This window comes from Cyclopterus lumpus, chromosome 13 (genome assembly GCF_009769545.1).
Source record: "Cyclopterus lumpus isolate fCycLum1 chromosome 13, fCycLum1.pri, whole genome shotgun sequence".
In the NCBI taxonomy this organism is placed as follows: Eukaryota; Metazoa; Chordata; class Actinopteri; order Perciformes; family Cyclopteridae; genus Cyclopterus; species Cyclopterus lumpus.
The window spans coordinates 7,570,895-7,591,444 of NC_046978.1; the positions used below are offsets into that span (position 1 = coordinate 7,570,895).

General features: G+C 45.0%; 1 protein-coding gene across 4 annotated transcripts; it reads right to left on the bottom strand.

Annotated features, from left to right (window-relative positions):
• Position 1: 1 nt before the first annotated feature.
• Positions 2 to 19,928, bottom strand: taok1a (TAO kinase 1a). 4 transcript variants are annotated; one of them, XM_034547823.1, is made up of 20 exons: positions 19,619 to 19,928; positions 13,377 to 13,626; positions 12,630 to 12,701; positions 12,433 to 12,534; positions 12,287 to 12,332; positions 12,072 to 12,168; positions 11,862 to 11,975; positions 11,672 to 11,763; positions 11,352 to 11,445; positions 11,150 to 11,231; positions 10,872 to 11,039; positions 9,512 to 9,712; positions 9,182 to 9,310; positions 8,654 to 8,890; positions 8,435 to 8,563; positions 8,097 to 8,300; positions 7,706 to 7,945; positions 7,127 to 7,339; positions 4,713 to 4,895; positions 2 to 3,831 (listed from the first exon to the last, which is right to left on the bottom strand). In XM_034547823.1, exons 2-20 carry the CDS (start codon positions 13,506 to 13,508, stop codon positions 3,298 to 3,300), a joined length of 3,069 nt encoding a protein of 1,022 aa, XP_034403714.1. In that variant the 5' UTR covers positions 13,509 to 13,626; positions 19,619 to 19,928; the 3' UTR covers positions 2 to 3,297. The 4 variants fall into 4 exon arrangements, with proteins under 4 accessions (XP_034403714.1, XP_034403713.1, XP_034403715.1 ...); XM_034547822.1 differs by having other exon boundaries at positions 19,509 to 19,928; XM_034547824.1 differs by having other exon boundaries at positions 19,424 to 19,928.
• Between the last annotated feature and the right edge of the window lie 622 nt (positions 19,929 to 20,550).

A 20,550-nucleotide genomic window follows, 5' to 3' on the forward strand; every position in this document is an offset into this window, starting at 1 on the left:
GTTATACTAAAATTACTTTATTACAGCTGATTTCTGTTCAATATTCCTCTGCCAACACAATGCTAAATATAATACAAACAAATAAGTCAATTTGATCCTATTTCTATTTGGTTTTCTGAATCTTTTTACACAATTTAAATCCACTTTTAGTAATTTACCATCTCTTATGTAGTATATTTATAATCTCTCTGACATTCAATAACAAGTTCCACCGTCTATACATTTTAATACAGGTTATGAGTTGTAGTGGTAATGTGCCAAAGAAGAATACTGACATCTTCAAAGAAATGCAATCTCTTTTCATAATTTGCCTGTCATCCACTTGATCTTTTCAAGCCTTTTAGCCAGAACCAAATTGTTTTTATGTTTCATACATTTCGTGCCATCCGCCTACTGAAACATGGCGATGAGACAATGCAGTGGTATCTGGGCTTGGCAACTCAGGTATGGCACAGTGTTTGACCATAGAAAGGATCGCCATCTGTGTTGCCGATTCTCCTTCTGCTTCCCATAAGCTTTCAGTCAGTAGGACTAAATTTGACATCAAAGTTAAAGTAAATAAAAAAAGATAAAATCCAGGTTGTGGAGACAATTGACAATGATTGACAACAATATTCAGACTCCCTCACAACAACATTGACATAAAGTGAACAAAGGTTGTGCACACAAACTTAAGGTTGGCATGTATGTGAGGTTCGATTGGCCTAACATTCAAACTCTTGGCCTTGACTTTTGAATTAAGGTAAGATTCAGATCACGATAAATACATTCTCCTTTTCTTTACCAAGTATCAATACATCAGAAAATGAATGCTGAATATACCCTGCTGTTAGAAGTAGCTGGAACTAGACACTCAGCATTAACACGAAAAAAAGCATGTTTTGGGACCAAACCATAAGCAGCTTGATATAATGCATACTTTCAAGGAGAGAATATATATATACACATGTATTTAAGAAAAAGACCCCAGCATTTGTGCGTCCTCAAATGTGATCGGATTCAGAGTAGAACATTGTGTGGCCCGGGGGGAACAAACTCTTCAGCGATAATGCTCAGAGATGGCCGCTTGACTGAAGGAGTGGCATTTAAAAAAAAAGGAGATGACAGCAAATACATGCAAACAAGGCATTCTGTCTGTGTACACACAACTAAGAACATCTTCCAATGAGCAATGTCAACCGGACAACCCAACACCACTTTAAGAGCAAAGATTTTGCTAATATCAGTGTGGTCTGTCAGTTCAATAAAGTTAGTTTTCTTAAATGTGAGTTTAAGCTTTAAATGTTTTCTTTAATCAAATATACACATATGAACATTTAACTCCAGCTTTGTGATTCAAGGGAGCATATATCATTATCTTTAATGGCCTTTTCAAAATAAGGTTTTAAACTGTCAGGAAAGCCTGACTTGTAAGACTGACTTCTCTCGTGATATTTCCACCACAAACCAGAGAGAAGGGAGTGAGCAGAGAGATATTATTAGAGGAACTACGAGAGCTATCAAAAATGAATACCTAAATGCCTTTTGCCACATTTATTTTGTATTTGGCTGTTTTCACAGAGTGTGCATTGACTCAATTGTACATTTACATGTATGCGATACAATGTCGCCATGCGAGCATGTGCTTGTTTCAGACCCCCTTGTTCTTGAGTTCTGATTAGATGGTGTAACAAGTTTAACTTTATAAGCACCTTTTACATTTTTAGTGTTACTTAACTGGGCCCCAACATTTTTAGCAGTGTTGTCATTTTCTTGGTAGTGCCAAGCCTGCTGTCATGGTCATGACAATTGGCTTCAGCTTTCTGCCTACACATAACGGACTCTCTTCAGTGAACTGGATTCAGTTTGTTTCATGAAACTGGAGCCAAAACAGATCTAAAAAGCTTGCAGCATTCTTACATCCTCTATTCAATCAAAACTCAGCATGAACACAGAGGAGATAACCAACAACAGCTACAGTTTCAAAATAGTTAAAGCTGCAGAAGGGGGCTTGGGGGACATGCTTTCATTCACACACTGTTTATTGCCATACACTAGGTCTTGTCTGTACTTGGGAAAATTGCTCCTACAAATCACAGCACGGGTCAGCTCCACTTCTCAACTTAACATGCGTACCAACGACACACTCATCCACCGGGTGCTTCGCAAGAAGAAGTCAAATTGTACACATATTTAAAGTGCTTTAAAAAAAGGCAGCAGTTTAAAAAAAGGCACTAATAAAAAAAATCCACTGATCAATACTAAGATTGTTTTTGAAGGCAAAGGTAGTCTCTCTTTCTTTTTTTTTTAAAATCACCTCACAAATCCTCCTGTGAATGTGTACAATGACATTCTATGTAAAGCCGGGGTTTCCGAGTTCACCCCTAGAGTACCAACACTCTAAAAGACCAACAAAATATATATAGTTACTGATATACACCGATATAAGTATTTTTCACCATTTATAAGACTTTAACCAACTTTACTGCATACACAGTAAGTACAATAATCTGACAAAAGTATTTTTAGACCTCTGGAACTAAAATAAAAAAATAACCTGTTACAAGCTGATGATGAAATTTAAAATATCAAACTATAAACATCGGAGATGGATATTTTTTTTATAATCAAGGATTTAAAAAAAAAAAAAAAAGGCACTGTTGTCGTGTTGTAACATAAGCCTGAAACTTTACGGTTTGATTATTTGGCTCTGAATTTGTGACGTCTCATTTTGATTGCTGACCAGGAAATCGGGTGAAATACAAGTACTGAATGAAAGGAGGAATCTAATTATCACAATGACCATTACAGCAGGCTGGTATCACAACAGCAAAGCATTTTTAGTTAGGTTTGACACTTTTTTTAACCAGTCAGAAAATGGACCAGTATTTAACAGAATAAGAATCGGGAGAGTGGAGGGCCCTAAATAAAATGAGTTCTGATTGTTTGAACCACATTTCTAAAAAGGACATCGTTCACACATGTCAAACGCTTTTTAACAGTGTTTCATGTGCAAAATGAGAGCAATGGCTGTGAATAGCACAGAACATACATTTAATAAAATTCAGAGGGAGAGAGCTGTAAATAAAAACAAATGGGAACATTGTGTTGACACTCAAATTTCTTATGTAACATAAATTTAAGGATGTGTCTCTACCAGCCCTTTTGACCTGAGCAACATTTATGTCATCGCACATCCACATCTGTACATGGGAGAAACGCAGTGAGACACAGAAGCAGAGCTCTGCCAATATTCTGTCCTGCTTTGTCTGCTTTTCACCTCCTCGCTCAAATCGGACTCCAAGGCTGACAAGGGATCTATGTGTAGGAGAGGTGTGACCCATTAGATATTTGAGAGGTGACACTGGTACTCCTGCTCATGCTCTGCTCACTGCGCCCTCCTGAGGGTGTCCTCCCCATTGCCTGGGGGCTGTTCTGTACACCTCCACTGCTGCGGGAGACCAGGCCTGCTGCTGGTGAGTGGCCCCACGGTGATGGAACCCCACCTCCCTGCATGCCCTGCCCCCAGCCTTGCTGCATGGGTGCCCCTCCCGGACTGGAGTGATAGTGGTGATGGCTGCCATGGTGGCTCGACCCTAAGCCCGAACCGCCACTGCCCCACTGTGACCCTGGAGAGCTTCCAGGCGGTTGCTGTTGCTGACTCCAACTAGCTGGAGCACCAGGGAAGCTATTGCTGAGAGCATCTGGGGAGATGTTTGATAGCACCATGTTGCTGAAGCCTAGGCGCATGCTCTCAGAGTCGAAAGCCTCAATTTCTCTGGCTTGACGTTCCAGCAGGCTCCGGATTCGCTCCGAGCGTTCATTCTCCAATGACATCATCTCCTCCTCAATCTAGGGAAACATTTACAAAATGACAATGTTCATATACAATACATTTGCTTCACAGTTAGCAGTGTGACTTAATGCTTGTAGAACACAGTGGCGTGAACAGTGCATATTTAGCATTCACAGCTACTGGAAATCTGATAAAGAAAAACAAACGGTGTAAATAATCAAATTAAGGATGGCTGTATCCCATTTAGCTGCTCCCCATTCAGAGTCCTGCTATTGTGTCCCGCTGTCATGACATATTGAAACACTTGAACAGAACATCATTCATTTTATTTAGTTCAAATGTTTACTGAAAGATTCAGTTACTCTTAAAAAAGGTCCAGCACACCCGTGCTACACCGCCACAGGTTGTTTCACTTATTTTACAACATTTATGGAGCTGAAATCTTCAACACATTAATGAATGCAGGAAAGGGACTATTGCCTGGTATTTGTGGTGAATGTGGACAGGGCCGAGTGGAGTCAACCACACCCACGTCTTTGTTATTGGTTGCGGCCTCAACCAATAACTTCACCAAAATTTAAATCCATGCAAGGCAAATTTGCTTTGCCACCGGAAGCGAATGTCGTAATTGCCCCTTCGCTAGCATAGAATGGAAGTATATGGGAATTGGAATTAATGTTCATTTTGTGAATGTTTGATATTGCCCTTACTCTCCTGTTAATGTTGTTAGGGCCGGACATATTACACCGTTATCATTATTATTTGTACACTCTCATATCCTTGTGTGCCTTGTACCTCCTTCAACCAGAGCAGCAGTCTAATAAACCAGGACAACATGTGCGAGTCTGCTGGCCTTTTAAAATAAAAGTAGCTATAAAACTAAAATCTTCCCAATAGTCGGACCAATATAAATCTCGACATGAGAACAGAGGAGGACCTTCTGTTCCAGGAGGGCCCTCCGGAGGGACACCCTCTGCTCCAGGTCCTTTCTCTCACGCTCATGTTGGGCATCTGTCTGCATCTTGATCTTGCTCTGGTAGGCGTTGAGAAGCTCCAACTCCTGCTGTAGCTGCATTCGCAGGCCTTGGCACTGAGCCTCCTGAGTCTCATCCAGACGAAGCTGGTGACAGAGAATAGATCAGGAACCAATGAGTAAAATACACTCAGACACAACCATAACTGATTTGGACACATCGGCCCAATCCCAATCGCCACCTTTACGGACTCAGATTTTGAGGCGTGCTCCCGCTAAGTCTGTGAGGGTTGAGGGCTGTCCCACTGTCACTCCGTAGAGTGTTTGAGGGCTCTCTGGCAGACATTTTATGCCGACTTTGCCTAAGGGAATTACCCACAATTCATTGCAATGTGATGTTAAGCACAGTTACCAATGGAAGCATGGAGAAGTCAAACGAAAAAAAGATAAACAAAAAGGACGGCACGTGGGTGTTCAGCCCGATAAATTACATTTACACAACATTAAAGATGGAACATAAACACACACACGCTACGTTAAGGTATTTATAACGCGTTAACGTTATAAATACGTTAACGTAGCAATCCATCTATTACCGACAATGATTTTTTTCATGCGTTAACAGCATTATTTTGTTTGCATTGGGAGGAGCTTAATGCTGCTGAACACATTCACCGAGAACATGGAGAAATGTACTTTTAAAAGGACATTTTCATTTTAAATCTCTACCAGACGGCGTAGTTGATAAAAGTAAAGTTATTTGTAACCACTCAAACTGGAGTTCTCATCACCGGAGTTCTACGAGCATGAAGTACCACGAGCATGAAGTACGTCTTAAAGGTGTCACACAGCATTGATGTCACTAGCTACCAAACAACCAGTGGAGCGAAACTTCGTCAGACTACTTTGGATGCGGCGTGCGGAGAACTGTGGATAAACCAACGCAGGAACAATGAATACATGAACAATGAACACATGAACAAAGAACACATGAACAATGAACACAGGAACAATGAACACGTGAACACATGAACAAAGAACACATGAACAATGAACACGTGAACACATGAACAAAGAACACATGAACAAAGAACACATGAACAATGAACACATGAACAATGAACACATGAACAATGAACACATGAACACGTGAACAATGAACACGTGAACAATGAACACGTGAACAATGAACACGTGAACAATGAACACATGAACACGTGAACAATGAACACATGCCTCGGCCAAGTGGAGAGCAGCGGACTGCAGGCCGCTTCCTGTAGAGGAAGATGTCGGTCTGAGGAGCGTCCTGAGAATCACAACGAAAGACGGAGCGTACGAGCCTCAAGACGCACCGTCGATGTGTATGAAACGGAGCGGACTACAAAGATGGCGGCGTTACAACGGGCACCAACTGTTGCTCTCACTGGAGACGACTGGACATCTCTGGGTACCACAGTTATCTCAGAGTCACAGTTCATTATATTGATGAACTGGGAGCTGCATTCACGTGCTTTGACTGTCATGGCAACAGAAGACAGACATGCTTCAGAAACGTGGACGGAACATTGTAATCATGTTGGAGAGCAGTGGTCCGTTTATAATAAAGTCAGAACACTTAGCGGTGACAGAAATATGATTAAAGTGCGTTTGACAAAGTTCTGAACAATGCGGAAAGGTTATGAGCCACTTAAACTAACTGTTGGTACCTGTTCACTCTATATTTATCTTTCTTTGACTGAGATTCACTAAAAGGAAATCAACAGGCTGTACAGACTAAAGGTCCCTGCACAGTCAATTCCAGCTGTGTACTTTCTTCAGTGCTAGACCACTTAACGTCACTCTACAGGGACCATAACTACTGAACAGACAAATGTTTCTTCTGGTACCTGTACTTGCAATACACTAGTTTTTAATTCATTATTGAATTTTGCACATAATGCAATTAATCGCTGTTAATCACAGAAAAATCATGCGATTAAATTAGTTTCTTTGCCCACACATTTCGTTTTGTTATTGAAACTGTTTTGACAAAAACGAGTAAATAGATTTGAAATGAAGTCTCATCTCGTGAGGAAAGAGCATGGATGACATTCAAATCCGGGACTAAAAAGTATAAAATAAATACCCACAATTGTACACAATATTTTAGTATGTAGTCATGGTTACGTGATATGTTGCAGCACAAGTGCAGTCCCATTCATATTTACACCATATCAAGCCCTCACAGCCTCTCACACTCAACCATTTACCAGGTGATGTCAGTAAGTCCCTTTAAGGGCTAAGGGACGTTGATATTGGTCCATCCTCTAAAGGTTGCAAAATTGGGAGTCTTATTTTACAGCTTAAGGATTCTACATTTCTAACATTCCCAGACTCACCGCCTGATTGGAAAGCATCTCATTGATGGAGTGGTCGTACTGCTCTGCCAAGATGGCAAGTTTGCGGTGCTGCTCATGCTTGAGACGTTTAAGGACAGCCTTGTGCTCCGACTTTGGCGTGGTTTCCAACAGATGGTTCCTCAGCGCTTTGTACTGCCTGGTCTGGATCTTGCATGTGTCCTGGAACTGCTTCTTAATCTGTAGCTCTTTGGACTACGTTACAGAGAAAAACAAATCAAAGTATGTATTTCCTTCTTTAAAAGCAAACATTGAGACAACACAGGAACTGAATATTATCACCAACATTAAGGAATGTGGGTCGGCCGCTATTCACAATGTCATGAACAACAGTTTAACCAAGGAGCAGGGTGAAAGCTCCACACTCATACTTTAAGGCACTAGATCAATGTTTCGCAACATCTCGGCTTATTAAAGATGAAATTTAGGTTAGCCCGACAAATAGTGAATTGAATGTTAAACAGCCCCACAAGTATCCAGAGCCATGTTTCATTATCATTGAAATTAAGAGAATCTACTGATTATTCAATTGCCATGCATGCTCACAAGCTGTGTTCTCACCCTGAGGCTCTTGGGCTGCTGGCGAACCTCCATGACGTGTTTGCGTCGAAGCTCCCGCTCCCTCCTCTTGTTGTACTCCTGCTGATTGGTGAGCTCCGTCTGGTGCTGCAGGCGGATGAGCTCAGCCCTCGTCTTTTGGATGTTGTTGAGCTGGCGGAACTCCAGTTCTTGCATTGACTCATGGTGCCGAAGAAGCATGGCATGTTCCAAGTCCTTCTGGGTCTGACGTTTGTTTAGCTCCTAATTATGTGCGCATGGAGACATGCATGGAGAGTCAAACAGCAAAGTGATGATGCACCCAAATACCCATTTTAGCAGGTCAATCCATTAAGTAATTAATATTTGCAACATTTCAGACCCAGAAATACAATGTAGGAGACAGAGTGCTGACCTCACGCACTAAGTCCCGTTCAATATTGTGGCGAGCAATCAAGATCCTCCGTTTGAACCTGCGGCACTCCAGGTCCAGATACTGCCTCTGTCTACGCGCCAAGTTGGCCTCTTCCTCAGCTTGGAAGTGTTGGAAGTTCTCCTTCTGCTTGGACAACCACTCCTGCTTTTCTTTCTTGGGTGTTGACTGGTTTTCATTCAATTCCTAAACAGAAGAAAGAATGCAGGTGACTGGTGACACAGACTTCAAAGTGCTGATTGACGTCCATTTGCCGATTGTAAGTAAACTTAAAGTTTAGGATACTATTGTAAGGGGCAGGAAGGCCTGGATCCCCTTACCTCTTTAAGTTGTTCCTTGCGAAGTTTGTACTCCCGTTTCTGGGATTCGAGGAAGCTGTTGAGCTCCTTCTTCTGCTGACTCTGAATATGTTGCTGGAACTTCTTCTCATCATTGGTAAAAGTTTTTACCTATTGAAAAAACGCAAACTATAATCAGTTGGCAACAAAAAAACAGTGTTTTGTAAATCTTCAGTGAACGCAGATGAGCTTCAAGCCTACATCTTTCTCCATGGACACCAGGTGCTTCTTGATCAGTTTCTCCATCTCCTGGGCGAAGTTATTCCTCTGGTTCTCCAGCTCCTTGTCCAGGCGAAGCCTGTGCTCATCCATCTCAGCTTTCAGCTTGTTTTCCAGAGCCATCAGCTGTTTCTGGTGCTGCCGCCTCATGCGCTTGTAGCCCAATATCTGCTCTCTTAACTCGGAATCCTGCTCGTGCTCCTTAATCTGGCGAGTGAGCTGGAAAACACAAGACACGGATTCCCTTTATATTGTTGTAATGTATATGCAATATGTATTTGAGGCCACCATATGTATCATGCCAAAATGAGGTATTTAAGAGAATATGGGTAACATATCCAAGTGCATTAAGTTTTCAAGCTGGATCATGACTGCAATGATCATGAGGGCAATATGTCAAAAGGTGTCTGCCTTTGAAAAACACATGGATGTGGAAAATGTCCAATAGATTCACAAGCAGTTATAATAGCCATCTTATTTGATCTGTAAATTACATAAATTAGTTATTACCACTGAGGCTGTGCGTATAGTAGCAAAGTGTTCGCGGTTCCGTTTTGGCCGTGGAGTGTGTGCAGGCGGGGACTGAGGATCAGTTGGCCGGGTGTTAGGCTCTGACTCTTCATTGTATGTCTCCTCTTCCTGAAAAGCAAGCAAATATACACACAGAGCACGTAAACAGCAGAACAAAATACTGCAAAGTAATTATGCCTCATCTTGTATTTAAAATTAATGAATATAAATCGTTTAATAATAATGCATTATTATTATCATCAATTTGAAACCGTGAACACCATATAACACAACATGGTTGCAGGTCAGACCGGAACATGATCTTCCTACCGGTTTGAGGCGTATCACCGAGCTGTTGGACATGACCGTGTGATCGCCCTCCATGTCCACCTCACTCTTGTCATCGCCTGCATCTGTGAGGCTGTTGACAGAGCTGCTCTGGGAACTGGCACTGATTGACATACTGGGTATGGATTGGTTGCTCCCCACGCTGTTCACTGTACCCGTTCTACCCACGCTGTGCTCTGGATCCTAAAAAAGAGAAAGACCCATGCGGCAGATAGTAAGACGGTTAAAACAACACTCTTATAACTTACAGGATGACAGCATACAAAATACAACCTCTCGCCTGACAGGGATAGAAAGAGAGAAATGCCTGAATCTCTGCCTGTCTGACCGACATCTCTCAGTGGATGTCCGCACACCACCTGAAAATTAACCCGGACAAGACTGAACTTCTCCTCCTTCCAGGAAAAGGCTCTCCCACCCACGACCTGACTATTAACTTCAACAACTCAGTGCTGGTTCCGACTCCGACTGCCAGGAACCTCGGAGTGACGCTCGACAGCCAACTCTCCCTGACTGCCAACATTGCCGCAATAACACGCTCCTGTAGGTACATGCTGTACAACATCAGGAGAATCCGACCCCTTCTCACTCAGAAGGCGGCACAGGTTCTGGTCCAGGCTCTGGTCATCTCACGGCTGGACTATTGCAACTCCCTCCTGGCAGGTCTACCTGCTAATGCCATTCGACCTCTACAGCTCATCCAGAATGCAGCTGCTCGACTGGTCTTCAACCGACCGAAATTTACCCACACTACTCCGCTCCTCCGCGACCTTCACTGGTTACCGGTGGCCGCCCGCATCCGCTTCAAAACATTGGTACTTGCGTACGGTGCTGCGAACAGATCGGGTCCGGTCTACATCCAGGACATGGTCAAACCGTACACCCCAGCCCGTTCACTTCGCTCGGCTTCTGCCAATCTGCTTGTAGCTCCTTCACTTCGAGCTAAATCACGACTGTTTGCTGTGCTGGCTCCTCATTGGTGGAACGAGCTCCCCATTGACATCAGGACAGCAGAAAGTCTCTACATCTTCCGGCGCAAACTAAAAACACATCTCTTTCGACTATACCTTGAATAGGTAGCATTTAAATGCCGTAGTAGCACTTAAATGTCCCTTACCGATAGCACTTCAGTAGCACTTAAATGTCACTTACGGATAGTACTTTGTAGTTTGACTTTATTGAAGAAATTGTACTTGCTTGATTCTTGTTGTTCTGAGTTTGGACTCACGGTTTAATGCACTTATTGTAAGTCGCTTTGGATAAAAGCGTCAGCTAAATGACATGTAATGTAATGTAATGTAAAATGCAGGCTAATAGAAGTTAAAGCAGTCACGTGACAAACCTCATCTTCATCCTGTGCCTCGGTTGTGGGGCCATTGTGGGCTTCGTGAAACAAGATCTTCTTCATTTTCCGATACTGCAGATTGTCGAGCTCTCGCACCGCGTCCTTAGTCCGACTTATCAGGTCTATTAGAACGGATTCTGGCCGCTCACGCTGGACAAATGCATGCTGGAGGAAGAACACAGAAAAGACGTCTTGCATTAAAAACCAGACATTTAATACAGTGATGGGGGTTAAACATGGAACATAATCTGCCATAGCCATTTGGAGTGTATTACCTTTAAGAGCTCCTCAGAGTTCGGTCTGTCTTGGGGAAATTTCTGAAGGCAAGAATCTACAAAATTTCTGAAATATTCTGTCCTGAAGTTGAAAGGTGAAATGTAGAAAAATTATTATGGAATTGTAGTTATTTTATGGCCTCAGTTTATTTAGGAAACAGACCAGCTAATATAATAATAATAATAATAATTCTAAACTCACCATTCACTGGACTGCAGCGTGGGACTCTCATTCTGTGCTATATGGTATAAGGCACTCATTGCATTCATGTTGAACAGTGGAGGCTTCCTCTCAGCTACAGGCCAAGTAGCAGTTACACCAATGATTCAGATGTTGCAAAGGAAAATGAAATTATGAGAGGAAGAAAGAGCAACATTATTCAGTTAAGTGAGCAAAATGAATGCTGGCAATGAGATGTTTGTAAAACTGAGAAAAGGAGATTAATGTGTATGCAAGCAATGTAACAAATGTAATCTAAGTCTAAACTGGGAATTAGGCCATATACACAACAGTGATCTTACCCAATTCAATGCAGGTTATTCCCAAGGACCAAATGTCCACCTTTCCATCATACTGGCCTTCATCCATAGCTAAAATTACTTCTGGGGCCATCCTGAGAAAAACAAACCCATTTAGCGCAATATAAAATGTGTAAACAACCATTTTACTAGAAAATGTGAGAAACTTTTAACAAAATGTTTTGTAGCGTACCAATATGGAGTCCCAACAAAGGAGTTGGCAGGACAGGCAATGGAGGCAGAACCAAAATCTGCTAGTTTTACCTGCCCTGGCTCAGTCAGCAAGACATTACCTGCCTTGATATCTCTGTCAAAACACATAAGAGGAAATGATTACAGCTCCCCACGAAAGACAGGATGCCTGAGGGCATACGCAGTGTCCAGCATGCTCCCAAACACTTACCGATGAATCATGTTGTGGGAGTGAAGATAAGCCAACCCTTGAAGAGCACCATGGGTAATTGCAGCTATTTCAACTTCTTGCAGAGGTTTCTTGTGAACTGGAAGGGATAAATTCACCAACGGCGATGTAAATCAGAAAAAGGCGAGACTACCGTCTCCGTTTTTTAGTTATGCCGCCTCACGCAATCATCGAGAGTATAAAGGTTTTCAACTCACCTTCCAACAAATCTGAAGCAGAGCCGAGACAATACTCCATTACCAGCTGCAATGAAATAAAGAGCATTTAGTGTGAATGTGTTACTTTTCCAATCTCTGGGTCATACACGTTAGTCATCATCATTGACTCTCATGTCGAGTTTTACCCAGGCAGTGTGTTCTCGCAGGTAACATCCTTTGTACTCTATGCTGTTTGGGTGCTGTATTCTCTGCAGGAATTTCACTTCCTTGATTATGTCTTGCCATTTCTGTGAAAAACAAAAAAATTAGAGGACTATGACAACAAACAACAAATATGTGATATTAACATGATATAGATGCCAGTGAACACTATTTATTATACCTCAGTGGACTGCTTTCCACTGTAAGACATCTTCTTGATGGCCACCACCTCATTTGTCCGCACATCCCGTGCCTGAATGAAAAGCACATTACATTTTGCATGACTATTTATCACTTCACAACATAACCAATGATTCAAGTCTTAGTTTAGTGATCTTTTCAAAGATATTTGCTGGAGGTCAAAGCTGGTAGGAAGACAGTGTTGCTAAACAGTGCAAGATTTGTAGAATAATTCTGAAATATTTTAAAGGATCTAAAGGTCTTTGTGGTTGATAGAACAATGCTTTCCAATTGCTGAATACTGAAACAAAACAAAATAATTTATCACGGTCATTCTAATGACCTTCAAGGCTGCAAAGCCCCAATCTTAACCCAAGCTCTGTATTCACTTGACAGGCTGAAAAAACATTCACGCTGAACTTCTTAGTGAGCGGTTTATAGTGCTATGACACAGGACTTCCGAATTTTCAGGTAACTTATCACAACAGCATTCATTTTATCCTACATAACAATTGAATTACGACATTCTTGTTACAGTGCAATACCTGAAATGTGCATTGAATATATTTGATTAACTGAGCCAGGCAGAACCCTTTATCTCTGGGTCAGACCTCCATGTGTCTCAATGTGCCAACACAGTGGCCTTACTGAAATGAATGAGGCGGCCACGTTTTTTTGACGCAGTTCTGATATCAGACTGAACCTGGCTTTCGGCTTTGACCATAACCTTAAATTGTGAAATACTCACAAAATATACAGCACCAAAGCTGCCATGTCCGATCTCTCGCAGATCTGAATACAGCTTTTCTGGGTCCTCCTTGAAGAAGAGCTCAGCAGTTTCGGGGTCCTTAAGGCTCCCCGCCCGACTGCTGTTGGGCATAATGGGGAGTTGGGGGGCAGAGCCGCTGTCGCCAGGAACTATCTGGGTCTGCGACAGCGCCTTGAAAGCCCCCACCGATGGCTCATCTGCAGGACAGTGGTCTCATGTGTGTTCAGAGCTAAAAGTACAAGGAAAAATAAGAACACATTGAAAAAAGACAACAGCAGCAGTCTGGTAAAACCACTCCCCAGTATAAAGTATAGGGTTTTATCATAAATATTAAATTGACAGCAGGAACGTACACAATTCTCCAAGAGGGGGTTACATTAATTTGGATGAAATACACATTATTTTCTTTAATAATAGATTCCTTGACATTGTTTTTATTATGCTATCAGTTACAGTGGAAAGTGTAAAACAACAAGTACAACATCACACAGCTCTCTGGCTGTCCATGTGTGCAACAGCAGAGCCTATTAATCTGAGAAAGAGAGGGCTACGCAAAACATGAACTGAACCATGATGCCAGGTGCAAATGTGGAGAATGGCCATTTGGAAATCCTGAGGGAGCAAGAGACAGGTCTTCTGTTTCCATAGTAACAGCAACCACAGTACAGAAAGCAGTGGGCAGTGTCCTAGCAAACTCCTCTCACACCTTCAGTGACTGGTACGAAGATGGACAGATGTGAGGAGGATTCAAAGAACTGTCTCACAGCTGACAATTTCCAGCTCGAACAAAAAAAATAAATAAGGTAACCCGCTGTTTCACTCACTGCGAGATAGATGCCTGAGCTGAAACAAAGCATTCCAGTGATCGGACTACTTGTTAAACCTGTAGGTACTTGGTAAAACACACGGTTTTCTCAAACATCTTCCATGTAACTAGTGATTAATGGAGCAGTTCACCGAACTCCCAAAACACCTACTCAATTATCTATAGTGGTTTCTGAGCATGCTTTGTAGTCATCACTGATTTGAAAAACTGGAAAAACTGTGTGCCTTTCCAAAAAAATGTCCATGGTACTCAGGATTACCCATCTTTATTCTGAAAGGGAAAAATGCTGAAAATATTTACCGGGGATTGTGTTGATTAGCCTGATTTGTTTATCTTATTTGTTTTTTATTTGAGATAAAGTCAGGACACCCTTTAAAAGTACAGATATTGACAGACCTTGATAAGCAGCCCACGGACTGAAGCTACCTTGCCCGGACAAGGGAAACCGGGGCACCCTCCCGGAGCCAGACCCAGGAGGGGAGCTCGTCGGCGAGTGTCTGGTGGCCGGGCTTTCGCCCTTGGGGCCCGGTCGGGCTCAGCCCGAAAAAAACAGCATGGAGCAGCAGTCACCCTGTGGACCCACCACCCGCAGGGAGAATTATCGGGGTCGGGTGCTATGTAGACCGGGAGGCGGGCCAGGCGGGAGACCTGGGCGGGCCGATCGCCGGCAGCATAGACTAGCTCTAGGGACGTGGAACGTCACCTCACTAGCGGGGAAAGAGCCGGAGCTGGTGCAGGAGGTGGAGCGGTACCAGCTAGATATAGTTGGGCTCACCTCCACGCACAGCATGGGCTCTGGAACCAAGCTCCTGGAGAAGGGTTGGACTTTGTCCTTTTCTGGAGTTGCCCAGGGTGAGAGGCGCCGGGCGGGAGTGGGGATACTCACAAGCCCCCGGCTGAGCGCCGCTGTGTTGGGAGTTTTCCCCGGGGAACGAGAGGGTCGACTCCCTGCGCCTACGGGTTGCGGGGAGTAAGGCTCTGACTGTTGTTTGTGCTTATGCACCGAACAGCATATCGGAGTATCCGGCCTTCTTGGAGTCGGTGGGAGGGGTCCTGGAAAGGGCGCCGCCTGCTGGCTCCATAGTTCTCCTGGGAGACTTCAACGCTCACATGGGCAATGACAGAGAAACCTGGCGGGGCGTGATTGGGAGGAACGGCTTGCCCGATCTGAACCCAAATGGTGTTTTGTTGTTGGACTTCTGTGCTAGCCACAGTTTGTCCATAACGAACACCATGTTCGAACATAAGGTGGCTCATAAGTGTACCTGGTACCAGAACACCTTAGGCCGAAGATCAATGATCGACTTTGTAATCGTATCATCTGATCTGCGGCCGTATGTCTTGGACACTCGGGTGAAGAGAGGAGCAGAGCTGTCAACTGATCACCACCTGGTGGTGAGTTGGATCAGATGGCGGGGGAGTCGGCTAGAAAGACCTGGCAAGCCCAAACGTGTAGTGAGGGTGAACTGGGAACGTCTGGCAGAGGATCCTGTCCGGGAGGTCTTCAACTCCCACCTCCGGAAGAACTTCTCACAAATCCCGAGGGAGGCTGGGGACATGGAATCCGAGTGGACCTTGTTCAAAGCCTCTATTGTGGACGCGGCTGCTCGGGGCTGTGGCCGGAAGGTCATCGGTGCCTGTTGTGGCGGCAACCCGAGAACCCGGTGGTGGACACCGGGGGTGAGGGAAGCCGTCAAACTGAAGAAGGAGGCCTTTCGGGCCTGGCTGGACCAGGGGTCTCCTGAAGCAGCTGACGGGTACCGGCGGGCCAGAAGGGCTGCAGCGGCGATGGTCGCGGAGGCTAAAACTCGGGCATGGGAGGAGTTCGAGGAGGCCATGGAGAAGGACTTTCGGTTGGCCTCAAGGAAGTTCTGGCAAACCATCCGACGGCTCAGGAAGGGAAAGCAGGGTCTACCCCAGGCTGTTCTCAGCAGGGGGGGGGGGGAACTGCTGACCCGGACTGGGGACATCGTCGGGCGGTGGAAAGAGCACTTTGAGGAACTCCTAAACCCGGCCAACATGTCCCCCGGAAAGGGGGCAGCGCCGGAAGACTTTGGGGTGGTTTCACCCATATCCCTGGCAGAGGTCGCTAAGGTAGTCAAAAAGCTCCTTGGTGGCAAGGCGCCAGGGGTGGATGAGATCCGCCCTGAGATGCTGAAAGCGCTGGACATTATTGGGCTGTCTTGGTTGACACGCCTTTTCAGTGTCGCATGGGGGTCGGGAACAGTGCCCATGGACTGGCAGACCGGGGTGGTGGTTCCCATCTTCAAGAAGGGGGACCGGAGAGTGTGCTCGAACTATCGTGGTATCACACTGCTCAGCCTCCCGGGAAAACCTTATGCCAGGGTGCTGGAGAGGAGGCTCCGACCGCTTGTCGAACCTCAGATTCAAGACGAACAGTGCGGATTCCGTCCCGGTCGTGGAACAGTGGACCAGCTCTTTACCCTCGCAAGATTACTGGAGGGGTCCTGGGAGTTTGCCCAACCAGTTTACATGTGCTTTGTAGACCTGGAGAAGGCTTTCGACCGGGTCCCTCGGGGGGTTTTGTGGGGGGTGCTGCGGGAGTATGGGGTGCCGGACCCGTTGGCATGGGCCATCCAGTCTCTGTACGCCTGCAGTAGGAGCTGTGTTCGTCTCCTCGGTAGTAAGTCAGACACGTTCCCGGTGGGTGTTGGCCTCCGCCAGGGCTGCCCTTTATCACCGGTCCTGTTCGTGACCTTCACGGACAGGATATCTAGGCGCAGCCAGGGGGCGGAGAGGATCCGGTTCGGGAGTCTCGGGATCGCCTCTCTGCTGTTTGCGGATGATGTGGTCCTGTTTGCCTCCTCGGACCGTGACCTCCAGCATTCACTGGGGCGTTTTGCAGCCGAGTGCGACGCGGCAGGGATGAGAGTTAGCACCTCCAAATCTGAGGCCATGGTGCTCTGCCGGAAACCGGCGGATTGCTCCCTCCAGGTGGGGGCAAACTGCCTACCCCAAGCGAAGGAGTTCAAGTATCTCGGGGTCTTGTTCACGAGTGAGGGTAAGGTGGAGCGGGAGATCGACAGGCGGATCGGTGCGGCTGCATCAGTAAAACAGGCACTGTACCGGTCCGTCTTGGTGAAGAGGGAGCTGAGCCGGAAGGCAAAGCTCTCCATTTACTGGTCGGTCTACGTTCCAACCCTCACCTATGGTCACGAACTCTGGGTCGTGACCGAAAGAACGAGATCTCGGATACAAGCAGCCGAAATGAGCTTCCTCCGTAGGGTGGCCGGGCTCAGCCTTAGAGATAGGGTAAGGAGCTCGGACATCAGGGGGGAGCTTGGAGTCGAGTCGCTGCTCCTTTGTGTCGAAAGGAGTCAGCTGAGGTGGTTCGGGCATCTAGTCAGGATGCCTCCTGGACGCCTCACATTAGAGGTTTTCCGGGCACGTCCAATTTGTAGGAGGCCCCGGGGAAGACAGAGGACACGCTGGAGGGATTATATCTCCCGGCTGGACATGGAACGCCTCGGGATCCCCCAGAATGAGCTGGAAAGTGTTGCGGGTGAGAGGGAAGCCTGGGTCGGCCTGCTGAACCTGCTGCCACCGCGACCCGACCCCGGATAAGCGGGTGATAATGGATGGATGGATATTGACAGAATATAGCATTACGTCCACAACCACTGTCTGGCTTCAACTGTTGAGTAAATAGTTGTTGTTATTGTTGTTGTTGTACAGCTCCACTGCTGTAATACAGATGTAGACTATAAAAGATAACTGAGGAAAGTTTACTGAGTCCATGCGGCTCAGATGATCAGCTGCAAACAGATACAGAGCTGACGCTAGAGTCACAAGACTTCTTTCCCAGCCTGGGAGGAACAGCCCCCAGTTCAAGTGGACATCTTTTGTCTCTCAAAAACACTGAACAACTCACTATTCCACACAGATGCAGCCACGGCTCAGAAATAACGCCTCATTACGATGCAGGACTGTGCCTCTTTATTGCCATTGTTCTTTACTACAGTGTTGCTCATGAATGAGCGTTGTTGTCAAATCTCATGATGGCATTTTCGACTGGATCACAAAAGTGAGTGATGATAACTGATACCTTCATAAAAACACCCTTGCGTTCCAACAAGCACAGCACACACATGCACAAGAATGCAGCAGGACAGGACAACAAAGCTAGAGGGCTGGAATTCCCAATGTATGCCCTCACTGCGCTGCATTTCCTGTTCGCACAGCTATCGGGAGGTAGGAAGGGGCCCTGGTGAGCATTTTGACTGGTGATTATCTGTCTGTCTAGCTTGACTCAACAGCAATGGCATGCTCACAGACGTGAATTGCAATTTCAAACACAGCGAAAGAAAGTTTTGAAAGCTTTCAGGCCATGCAGTTAATCCATCTTTACAAAATGCAATTGACATCACTTTTTAGAAATCAGCACGGAGGTTTAACTCACATCAGTAATAGTTAAGTCATTTCCTTTTGGCCCTCCAAACCATACGCACAAATAAAAACACATAATCAGTGTCAACCACGAGTGGGTCCTTTATCATTAACATGTATGTCAGAGAACAAATACAAACAAAAGGCGTATGTGTACGTCTTATGGACAGCGTCCGTTACAGTAAATACATCGAGTAAGATGGCCATTGGGTCTCAGAGTATCTGTACAGTAGTGTCACTGATCTGAAAACATGTGATAACCCACAATCAGATGACCACGGTTTAACCAAAACGATCATATTTGAGACACACGAGCCGCCCAGCCTTACCTGCTGCGTGATATCCAAAGCTACCTGTGTGGCTGGGTGATACCTCACGAGAGTTTCAACACAAGTGGAATTAGCGAGAGCACTTAGTGTAATGTCTGAAAGTTGTCACTTTCCCATCGCCGTTTCACTTGTCTCACATCAGTAAATCAAACTAACCCAACACCACTCCCAATCTCAAGCGAGCGAATACACATTCAGGAGGTTTCGGGAGCTCCCAAATCAGCCAGCGTTGTTAGCCTTCACATCAAACTTAACGTTAGCTAAGCTAAGTTACGTGTCATATGATCAAACGACCCGAGCGTAGATCCGCGACGTATTCACAACGCGAACAGTTGAGTAACTACTCGAATGATGTGGAATTACGCCAACTTTTAAGTCATTCGTCATAAATAGCCAAGTTAGCAAGCTTCCCTGTGTGATGTTTGCTAACTTAGCTTAGCCAGCGAGCGCTAGCTGAAACTCACCCTCCTCTCCTGACAGGCCAGCTTTCAGCACCGGAGAGAATGTCGCGTTATTCAAAACAGTTTGCGATCATTAAAGTGTGATTACCGTTTCATCCGCGACGCGGAGACTTCCTACGTTAAATCCGCGTGGTTCTTAACGCTGTCAGTCGATTATAAAGGGAAGATTAGTAAATTACGGTCGGTTAAAATCCCCACCCTCTTCGAAGTAACTGGGGTGCCAGAGTAGTCGAATCCCACTCCCAGTCCAAAGATGGCTGCCGAGCGCTCCGCCGCCGCCTCCCTTCGTCGAAATGCGTCGGGGAGAATGTGAGGGAAGTTCAAACACCTCCAAAACACCCAGAAACAATCCGTGGTGATATCCGCGATGTCGTTGGGGGAAAACTGGGCGGTTTAAGCTAGCACCCAAGCATTTTAACGACTCACTTGGCTGCCTAATTAAACTGTTACTCTGGCCGACGGTCCGTCTTCCTTCGATATAGTGAGAACTGCAGTTCCGCCCTGTTGTAGCTGCAGTAAACTCTCTCTGACCCAAATAACCTCCAGAGGCGGAGACATAAGTAAAAAACAATATAATATAAAGTTGAGAAGATTCTCTTACAAAACGTTGTATTACATTTTGACACAGCATTTATTCATATTTGTTTAAGGCTTAAAGGACCACGCCATATGTCATTATGTCATGTACAAGTGAATGATCATGAAATAAATCATGGTAGGCTAATATTCTGAAAAAACATAATTGATTTTAGATGATTGTTAGGGTTAACTACTTTGTCACATATTCAAATGTATCCTCAAAGTTAGAGACCTAGCCCCTAGCCAGTGAGTCTGTTGAAGGTGAATAAAGTTCATGGCAAGTCCAACATATTGTTTTCTCTTAATGGCTTCAAGAGATATGGACGTGGTCAGCAGGCTAGTATTTCATGGTCCGCCATTCACATTCTTTTATATTTTGGCTATATAATGTATTATGTTCAAGTGGACATGTTAGAGAAAGGGTCAACATAACATAATATCCAGTTGGTTCATAGACATATTGTTCAAGAAGAAAAATTCCAGGGCTTTACAAACATCTTGAGGTGGGTGCATGGTACTCAGAATACTTGGAATCCTTGATCAGCCGACTT

Excerpts from the sequence above, each read along its gene's own strand:
- taok1a (XM_034547823.1), bottom strand. The coding sequence starts at position 13,508 with ATGCCCAACAGCAGTCGGGCGGGGAGCCTTAAGGACCCCGAAACTGCT. Across the intron at positions 11,976-12,071 it reads TCCCACAACATGATTCATCG|AGATATCAAGGCAGGTAATG; the intron begins GTAAGTGTTTGG and ends GTGTTTTGACAG. Across the intron at positions 8,891-9,181 it reads CTATACGCACAGCCTCAGTG|CTCACTCGCCAGATTAAGGA; the intron begins GTAATAACTAAT and ends TGTGTTTTCCAG.